A 10,228-nucleotide genomic window follows, 5' to 3' on the forward strand; every position below is an offset into this window, starting at 1 on the left:
CTTTTGGTGTCGGAGCGGGAACCTTGGGCATGGGAACCTTGGGCACCAGGACAGGAACCTCAGGGTGCAGGAACTTTTGGTGTCGGAGTGGGAACCTTGGGCACGGGAACCTTGGGTGCCAGACCAGGAACTTTGGGCGCAGGAACCTTTGGTGCCGGAGTGGGAACCTTGGGCACGGGAACCTCAGGCGAGGGAACTTTTGGTGTCGGAGCGGGAACCTTGGGCGCGGGAACCTTTGGTGCCGGAGCGGGAACCTCGGGCGCAGGAACCTTTGGTGCCGGAGCAGGAACCTCGGGCGCAGGAACCGCTGGCACGGGAACTTTTGGTGTCGGAGCGGGAACCTCGGGCGCGGGAACCTTTGGTGCCGGAGCAGGAACCTCGGGCACAGGAACCTTTGGTGCCAGAGCAGGAACCTCGGTCGCAGGAACCTTTGGTGCCGGAGCAGGAACCTCGGGCGCAGGAACCTTTGGTGCCGGAGCAGGAACCTCGGGCGCAGGAACCGCTGGCACGGGAACTTTTGGTGTCGGAGCGGGAACCTCGGGCGCGGGAACCTTTGGTGCCGGAGCAGGAACCTCGGGCACAGGAACCTTTGGTGCCAGAGCAGGAACCTTGGTCGCAGGAACCTTTGGTGCCGGAGCAGGAACCTCGGGCGCAGGAACCTTGGGCGCCGGAGCAGGAACCTTGGGCACGGGCCCCACCAGTGCCAGAGCAGGAACTTCGGGCGCAGGAACCTCTGGCACCAGAACAGGAACCTCGGGCGTGGGCACCACGGGTGCCGGAGCAGGAACCTCTGGGGGCGGTGCAGCAGCTGTCGGGATAGGAACCACGGAGGGCTGAGCAGGAGCCGCCAAATCAGGAACCATGGAGAGTGCGGCTGAGGTTTGTGCCTTGGCAGCAGGCCCTGTCCGTTTAAGGAACTTGGGGACCTGCAGGATGGCGTCCTCAGGTGACTTTGCTCCTTTAAGAGCCAGGCGTGTTCCCAGAAACAGGCAAGCTGCCAGGTTTTTTTAAAAAAAAAATTTCGTTGCCCACCACCACCACCAGGTCTAGTAGCGAAGCAGCGGACAAACTTTGGGCTTCTGCATGGGTGAGGCGGCGGTGACGTCAGGGATGAATACCAGAATCTGGGAGGGATTCCTCCCGAAACGCAGCAGGACAGGCAACGGAAACAGAGACGGCCCCTAGGAAGAGCTCCAGAGTGTCTTTCTGTTTCCGCTTTTTTCTGCTGCCCTTTTTCGGCGGAGCCTGGGGTACCTCTGGCAGTTCCGTCAGTGGACCATAAGGCAAGCCATAGTTGGTGGCTACCTGCTGCATCATCACCTCTGCCACTCCACTCCTGAGCCGCCGCAAATTCCCTCACACCTTTTCCGTGAGGTGCGGGTCCCTTAACGGATACATATTCTGCAATATATCCCCCGAACGAGCAGCCAGAGCGTCAATGTATTCTGCCTCGCTCAGCTGAGGCGTCTAGTTCAGGAGTCCGGTCATTCTGTCACGGCGTATGCGGGACGCAAAGTGGAGACTGATGAGCGGCAGTCAGGAAATCTGGGAACACGGGGTTCAATCAAAAGGGTAGAGACAAGCAAGCAAAACACGCAATTACTTTACAATGACCGGACTGAGAAAACAAACTTAAACGCAGACTTAAATACACCAGACTAATAACAGCAACAAGAAACAGCTGATAAACACGGTGATTCCACACGAGATTAATGAGGGGGCGTGACACACGGAAGGAGCGAATGATCAGGACAGGCAGGTCATATCAGGAGCAGCATTTTAAAAGGCCTCTAAAAAGAGCAGCAGTAGTGGAATTTAAAGTACATGAACAATAGCTTAGGCTGGAGGTAGCAGTCAAGCGGAGGGATGATGGCACACTAGTAGGTTTGTGGTCAGAAAAAGTGGCATCCAAAATATTTGCAGTACTAACAAGTACACCAGTTGATAAAATAAGATCAAGCATATGACCATGCTTATGAGTACAGCTATTTACAGATAAAGTCAAATTAAGAGTACATCACTTTTTCGCCAGGTACCCAAAATGCTGCCATGCAAAAGATTTAAAAGTGTCTGGGGCATCTGCTACGGTAATTTTGCCAGACGCCAACATGCTTACATGAGCTGATTTGCAAGCGCCTTCGCGAGACCACTTTTCACTACAACGAGAAATCTTGTCATGTTGTAATATCGCTAATCAATAATGAACAGCAGTACTAGAAACTAGAATATTTTTTGGTGACAAGGGATTTAAAGCATTTCTTTAAAAGCAACTGTAACACCACCACCGCAACCAGTAGTAGACACTAAACTGTTTACCGGCCATAATGTATTTAATCGTGTTTATGTTTCTCATAGGCTATTAAGTTCAACATAATTAGAAGTGTTTTACTTCCTTTTCGTTTGTATTCCCGGATGTCACAGCCAAAGTACAGATGATGTGCTTTCTTCACAAGAGCAGTCATTGAGCTTCTCTGAGGCGCAAGCGTATATTCGTCACAAATATAGAAGTATGTATTGCGACTGTTATGGCATTGAGCAGACATATTGACAGACACCAATCATCCTGCAAATGTCTATAGCATCTAGCTTACTTGTATATTGCTACTGAGGAAATGTTATATTCTGAAACAATACATACACACTATCAGGTCTATATTAACCCAATGAGCAGCATCTGTGTATGCAGGCCACTTCTATAGCCTGCTGAGGCAGTGTCAAGCTGGCTCCGGCCAGGCCAGGCTCTGAACTTCCACAAAACAATTTCCAACCTGGCCTGATTCCATGCCTGGACATGCTCAGACTGTACAAAACATTGTTGATAGGTATCTTACAGAAACAAAATTTTTTGGACAAAAAGCCATCCTTGTTTCCTGTCTCCCTAACTGTTCCAATTAAAGCGGGATGGGACAGGGCCAGTTTTGAGACGCTTCCGATGTGCAGATGGAAAGTAGTCTTTTTTGGTAAAATGCAGACTACATACAAAAGAGCTATCACGATTAACATGAAATGCTGCACTTTCAAGTTTACCCCTGAGCATCACAGGGGCCAGAGCGTTGCCCATCCCACCACAGGGGCCCCTGAGATTCACCCCAGAGGGTTCGCCTCGCCTCTCCAAAGCTGACTTGTCTGGGGGCCAGAGGTTGTGGGCCCCCCATGCATATCTTAGTGTGGGCCCCACAAAGGTAGTGTCTTTGCCCCTTTAAAACATGTCTAGGGCTGAAAGACAGAGCTCCGGAGCAAGAGCTCATGGGTTTGAATCCGGCTTCAGCCGTACCTCCAAAATAAGTCTGAAAATACCCCTACTTGGCTTATATGTACCTTACTTCATCAAAACTTTATATATTAATATATTTTGTATTACACTCCATACATTATATTATTCATTTATTGTTCTATATTTGACTTATTGTAGAGAGGTTTGGGGCAATACATATAAAACAAATAGTAAATGTTTGTGTTACAAAAGAAAGCTATGAGAATTTTATATAAAATGTGTCATGCGGTGGCAAGGCACGGACCAGGGAAGCAGGCAAAGGAGAGCAGGACTGGGGTAAAATTAAACCTGAAAACGAAGGGGCATCTGGAACAAACAGCACATAACACTACAATGACAGAACTAGGGAAATGAACTCTGACATGGACTTAAATACACCAAACTAATAAGGACAACTTGAAACAGCTGGTGAACACTGGGAATCCACATGAGGTTAACGAGGGGGGGCGTGGCACGATCGGGGTGCGACAGAACCCTCCCCCCCCCAAAGGCCCGCGCCCCGGAGGAGCGGGACTGGGGACACGGGACCTGGAAAACAAAAGCAAAACATCAACGGGGCACAGGGAACAAGACAGACCCGACCTCGGCGCAGGTGTCCCCTCCCTTTCCGAGAGACTGAGAGGCGGGGACCCGGCCAGGACCTGCCACGCTGGGGTGATGGTGGAGGAGTCACTGGGGAGGTCAGGGTGATCCCTGAGGGGTCCCATTCAAGCTCCTCCTCCATCTCCACTAAGGGAGGAGGAGTGATGGTTCGACAGATGGGGACCTCCTCAGGGACTGGGACCGGCAGCACGGAAGTAGTGTCCGGGGGGGATCAGGGATCCAGGGGTAGAGCAGAAACCCCAGGGGACGAAGCAGGAAACAAGGGGGATGCCACATCAGCCACTGGCTCAGGAACCACGGGGACTGGGCAGGCATGGGCGACGCAGGGACCTCAGGCGGCGAAGCAGGAGGTGCAGGGACCTCAGGCGATGAAGCAGGAGGCACTGGAACCACAAGAGGTACAGGAGCGCTGCAGGCATGGGAACCACAGGGGGCGCTGCAGGGACCTCGGGCGACGAAGCAGGGGGCACGGGAACCACAGGGGGCGCTGCAGCCACAGGAGACTCGGGGAATGCCGCAAGAAGTTGCGTTCTGAGTGTGGCCAATTTGTCCCCTGCTGGGGAAGCCTGCCCCGACTTTAAGCAGAGCAGCTGCCTCAGGGTCTCCTCTGCCTTGACCAGCTGCTGGAGTGGGGACTCGGGGGTAACGGCAGTGAACTCCCTCAGCAGCTGTTCCGTGAGCGAGGCTGCCTCTGGGGAGTCCCTCACTGTTGGCTCCCCTACCACCCACCAGTACAGCTGCAGGCTGGTGAGACTTGATAACACATTACGCGCGGTGCTTCACGTATAAAACTCCGTAGCAACACATCCACAGATAAGTTGGACGGTATAGTGTGTGCGACCGATTTAATGAGCCACAAATGAGAAGTAGTGCTTAAACAGGATAAAACTACAACTTTCCCTTCTGTTGATAAAGGGCGCAGCCATCTTGGATTCTGAACTCGGGATCCTCTTCGTTATCAGAGATATTTCTCGGATCTCCGAGAAACGGGAGCGCGCATGTCGTCACTTCTGGTTTCAAAACTCGGAATCTGAGTTCCGAGGGCAAATGTAATGCAGCATAAGCCTGTGTACCTGTAATCACAAGGTTGCCGGTTCAAACCCAGCCTCAGCACGTCTGTGGGTCCTTGAGCAAGGCCCTTAACCCCCAGCTCCCTGGGCGCCCCAACAGGTGGCTGACCCTTCGCGGACAATTAACTTTACAAAGAGCAAGTTGAGGGAGGCGTAAAAACAATTTCCCCACGGGGATCAATAAAGTATCAATTATTATTCTATTATATATAATATGTAGTCATGGGTCATCCAGCTCCAGCCTTATCTCTGAAAATAAACTTGTAATTGGGGGGAAATAAGTCACATATACACCTTATCCAGGAAGACTTACAGTTTTTTGTGTATGTATGTATATATATATATATATATATGTATATATATAGTATAGTGTATATATACAGTACATAAATAAAATACAAAACACTGGGCTATTTGGGAAAAAGTCCTGTACACACTTTGCTTCAGCAAAAAAAAAACTTTAATTTAAAAAAGTCATAAAAAATATTTGAAACTATATATATATATATATATAAATAAAACATATACATATAAATATATGATAACGAAAAATAATAATAATCCATTATATAATTTAACGCGGCTCCTCGTGCTGTGCCTTCCACTCCTCAAAGGATATCCCTTTCGCCTGATGCCCAGCCAGGACCATGGCAGCATAGCCAACGTCATTGGACAGAAGCCACTTGAAGGTTTTCCCCCGGTACTGGCCAAACTGGATAGCACACTCGCTTTCTACCAGCCGGTGGTCCCGGGGGTCTCCTCCTCGAGCCGCCACTCTGCTCCTGGCCTCCATCAATACCGCCGCTGGATCCTCGGCCTGGCTCGGGGTCGTCCCAGTCTGGCCCACACAGGCTCTCTGGGTGGCCAGTGCCTCGGGTGAGAGGCGCAGAGTGAGCTCCCCACTGGGCTCAAAGCAGAAAACTGGTGCAGAGTCCATTCTGATAGGAAAGAAATACTGAACAGCTCAATAAATGCAAACATAAACCAAGACATAATGAAATAAAAAAATATATATTGATATATATATTGATATAATGCTTCCTGGAGAATTCTGGATCTTTTTAAGTAAACAGGGCTATGTTTATGTTAAATTACTGGCAAGAAGTATTACTAATGACAAAGACTACATAACTTTTCTGTACAAAATATATTTTTTAATTACATTCTGAGCATCGGCATTCTTATGCAATATTACATATAGGATCGACAACATCAAAATAACGATCTGCAAGACACGAAATCAATCGGTTAAAGACCCGAAAAAAGAGAATAAGCAGCTTCTCGGGCTTACCTGTTAGAGCTGTGCAGGACGCCGGATACGAAACAAAAACAGTGACAGATGCGACGATAATGTCCCCGCAGCCGTCGTCTTCATTCATATAAGCGCGCCGGGGGGCGGGCGGAGCCAGTCTCGCGGCTCGGCCAATCGTTCGGGACCGTTCTGAAACATTTCGGTGAAACATTTCTTCCACTGGGGGGGGGGGGAGCTATCGCCGGCCTGAAACAATTCTTCCCCCGGGTAGGCGGCATATAGCCTCGCCGGCCAATCGCGCGGGGCCAGCAGTCGCAGGTTCGGCCAATCGTTCGGGACCGTTCTGAAACAATTCAGCGGCGCTGGCCAATGGGGAGCCGGGACCGCTGAAACAATTGTTTCACTTAAAACCGAAGCTAGTCGGGCGGCAGTCTGTCTGGGGCTGAGAGATCCAAAAATCCAAATCCAAAAATGGAGGTGATCCTGGCCTTCATCTCCCCAGTCCGAGACCTGACATCCTCAGCATGGACTGTGAGGAGCCACTGGGGTGAGGGGAGGGGCACCATGGGTGGTGGTGCCACCTGCTGCACAACAGCACCAGGGACCTGAAACTTCCTGCACACTGCCAGATATCGCAGTGCTCGTGCCGTCCAGGTCTCACTGTGCTGCTCCTTCAGCTTGTTGTGCAGCATGGAGACACTGTTGCCGAGCGAACGCCGTCACATCAGCCTCACCACCTTCAGGTCGCAGGACAACCTGTAAGCACAAAAACACACACACACAAGCACACAAAGTTAAAGGATTTCATTAAAAATGACCAACCTTCCCAACTACACTAAGAGGTAGGCGTGTGTGTGTCTCTGTCGGGGGGGGGGGGGGTGTAAAAGAGCACAGTAGGGGGTGATTCAAAGGTGCGTGGGGCCCAGGGCAGAACAATGGGTGCTAACGACTTCACACGTAGCAATCCAGCAAAAGGTCAGAGCAGCTCAAAGTGGCCAAGCAGCCTCACGTCAGATCAAACAGACACCGGGGCTCAGAGATGTTCGCAGCCCCATGCATCACCGATAGAGAAATGCTTACCTGTACGTCAGGACGGCCGGAAACTCTGCACGGTGCGCAGGGTCCAGCTGCCCCAAGATGTCCTGTGACCAGCCTGCCACCTTCTTCTTACACAGACGGCATTCGAGGTGGCCATGAAGTACCAGCCGTCTATGTCCAGCACCCTCCTGACTGTCTTGTACAGGCCGCAGGACGTCAGGCGCTGCCCGGCCCGGTAGCAGTCGGGCTGCCTGCACACGAGCTTAAACGCCCAAATGCGGTAGGGCATCCACAGGAAGAAGGGGCGGGTGAAGAAAGGGGCAGGTGAAGCTGGCGGCTGACTGAAGACGGGGCGTGGTGCGGGCGGGTGCCACCACAACTGCAAGGAGTCAATAAGGACAGGCCTCCCGTCCTTATTCCTCCTGAACAGGGCGCGGCTGAGCCACTCGTGCTGCTCCTGTGGCAGCTGGGGCTTCCAGGCTTCCGGAAGAGGGACGTCCTACAAAAACAGCAATAATGTCAATATCTGATTCGGAACTCGTTCTATTCCTCACTCTTAGTATAAAATAAATGAAGCAGGATGCAGTTTTGGCTACATCTCACCTCAGAAGCAGGACGAGAAACGTCTGCCTTTGCGGAGGATTTCCGGGGAGAGGAGCGTGAAGCGACCGCTTTGGGGGTGGGGGGCGGGGGCGCGGACAGACTGACAGCTACATGCCGGTGTTGTTGGAAACATGACAGTGTTACAAAGCAACTAGCAGAAGCTATACTGTTATTTGATTGTACTAAATGATTAAAAAATTAATAGAGATTAAATGACAGGATGAGCAAGTCAATGAATGAATGAATGAATGAATGAAAGGCAAGCTTAAGCACAGGGCCACAGACATGTAAAGAAAAGTTGGTGAGTATTAAATTCTCTATGTAATTATCCTACTATGGCAGACAAGCAGACAGGACATGCAGGCCAGTGCGGCCTAGACCACCAGAACCAAGGACAGTGAGGCTAACAATCAGCTTAGCTGCTTACCTTATCCCACTTCAGCATTTACGGCTAACAAAGATGAATAATAACAACAGCAGTAAATATACAGTTCATATGTTTATATAATTTGGCAGATTTGTGAACAACGAATCATTTTATTTATTCAAAAATATATTTAGACTCACCTGACGTCTCAAGCTCCACTGCACAGGCCAGGAGGTCTGCATCTGAGGGCTCTGACAAACACGAATGGAAAATATCCGAGTACATAAGACTGAATAAAAGAACACTGGAGTTGTTAGTTCTGCATGAACGATATTTAAAGCTGACCAGGGGCTGTGGTGGGCATCTCCTTAGAGGAGCCGGGAACGACAAGGGGGACCTCGGAGGGCACAGAGCTGGGCCGTGCCCGCTGTGCATCCCTCGTGTGTGACTTGTGTGATGCAGCCTCCAGCCGCCGCTGCCTGATGGCCTCACTCATCTTTGGGAAGGAGCTGGCATATCTATGTGCAGAAATGGAATGAGGGATTGGTTAACATGGGACTTTTGTATCGATGTTGGTGGGATGTAGTGATTTTGTGCCTTGTGGTGTAATGGCTTACCTGAAGAACACATCCTTATTATGCATAACACCGCTCGCTGCTGCAGTGTCGCTCAGGTTGCCGGACTCTTTCTCCGCCTGATGCCCAGCCAGGACCATGGCAGCATAGCCAACGTCATTGGACAGAAGCCACTTGAAGGTTTTCCCCCGGTACTGGCCAAACTGGATAGCACACTCGCTTTCTACCAGCCGGTGGTCCCGGGGGTCTCCTCCTCGAGCCGCCACTCTGCTCCTGGCCTCCATCAATACCGCCGCTGGATCCTCGGCCTGGCTCGGGGTCGTCACAGTCTGGCCCACACGGGCTCTCTGGGTGGCCAGTGCCTCGGGTGAGGGGCGCAGAGTGAGCTCCCCACTGGGCTCAAAGCGGAAAACTGGTCCATTCTGATAGGAAAGAAATACTGAACAGCTGAATAAATGCAAACATAAACCAAGACATAATGAAATAAAAAAATATATATTGATATAATGCTTCCTGGAGAATTCTGGATCTTTTTAAGTAAACAGGGCTATGTTTATGTTAAATTACTGGCAAGAAGTATTACTAATAACAAAGACTACATAACTTTTCTGTACAAATTATTTCTTTAAATTGCACTCAGAGCAGTTACTGACATGACCTACGGCTAATGATGCTGACTACTTAACCTTTTCTGCAAAACATTTAATCGACGGAGAGGTGGATACGCTGTCGTGCGCCTTTGCACAGCGCGTTTGTTTCGCAGACTGCATATTTTAAAGCAATCGACAGCATTCTTATACAATATGACATATTGGATCGACAACATCAAACTAACGATCTGCAAGATACGAAATCAATCGGTTAAACACCCGAAAAAAAAGGATAATAATGGGGCGAGATTTCTGTACGAATGCAGCAGCTTCTCGGGCTTACCTGTTAGCGCTATGCAGGACGCCGGACGCGAAGCAAAAGGAGTGGCAGATGCGACGATAATGTCGCTGCAGCCGTGGTCTTCATTCATATAAGCGCGCCGGGCGGTAGGCGGGCCATCGTCGCGCCGGCCGATCACACGGGGCCGCTGACGCGGGCTCGGCCAATCGGTCGGGACAGTTGTGAAACATTTCAGCGGTGCCGGCCAATGGGGAGCCGAGGCCGCTGAAACATTTTTTTCGACGGGCGAGAGAGTTTGTCACTTTTTTTTTTGTGTAACTCCGGTTACACTTGTCCCTACGCTGGTTCCTTGGCAGCTGTATGCTTGTGATGTACAATCTTACTTTCTGCCTAGCCCTTTGAGTCACTTCTAGCTAAAGTGTCGGATAAATAAATGAATTCGAATGGAGCGCCATTCTGTACTTTCTCATTAGATCAAACAACAAAGCATGTGCTGTTCATTTCACAAAACCCATTTCTGTACTAGCTATGTTAGTGCTTCACGTATTGAAGGAT

The 10,228-nt window shown here is 50.3% G+C and overlaps 1 protein-coding gene and 1 long non-coding RNA gene across 2 annotated transcripts in view; both read right to left on the minus strand.

The window, feature by feature from the left end:
• The window catches only part of LOC140579634 (uncharacterized), a 1,874-nt gene extending 92 nt beyond the window's left edge, over positions 1–1,782 (minus strand). The window contains exon 1 of the mRNA XM_072702309.1: positions 1–1,782. This exon is cut by the window's left edge and continues 92 nt beyond it. Within this exon, the coding sequence (XP_072558410.1) occupies positions 60–863 (804 nt within the window). The 5' untranslated portion in view covers positions 864–1,782 and the 3' untranslated portion in view covers positions 1–59.
• Positions 1,783–6,692: 4,910 nt separating this feature from the next.
• Positions 6,693–7,921, minus strand: LOC140579587 (uncharacterized). Its single transcript, XR_011983542.1, has 3 exons — positions 7,841–7,921; positions 7,280–7,736; positions 6,693–6,955 (listed from the first exon to the last, which is right to left on the minus strand). It is a non-coding gene; the product is annotated as an uncharacterized lncRNA (long non-coding RNA).
• Between the last annotated feature and the right edge of the window lie 2,307 nt (positions 7,922–10,228).

The sequence above is a fragment of the Paramormyrops kingsleyae genome, chromosome 18 (assembly GCF_048594095.1).
Source record: "Paramormyrops kingsleyae isolate MSU_618 chromosome 18, PKINGS_0.4, whole genome shotgun sequence".
In the NCBI taxonomy this organism is placed as follows: domain Eukaryota; kingdom Metazoa; phylum Chordata; class Actinopteri; order Osteoglossiformes; family Mormyridae; genus Paramormyrops; species Paramormyrops kingsleyae.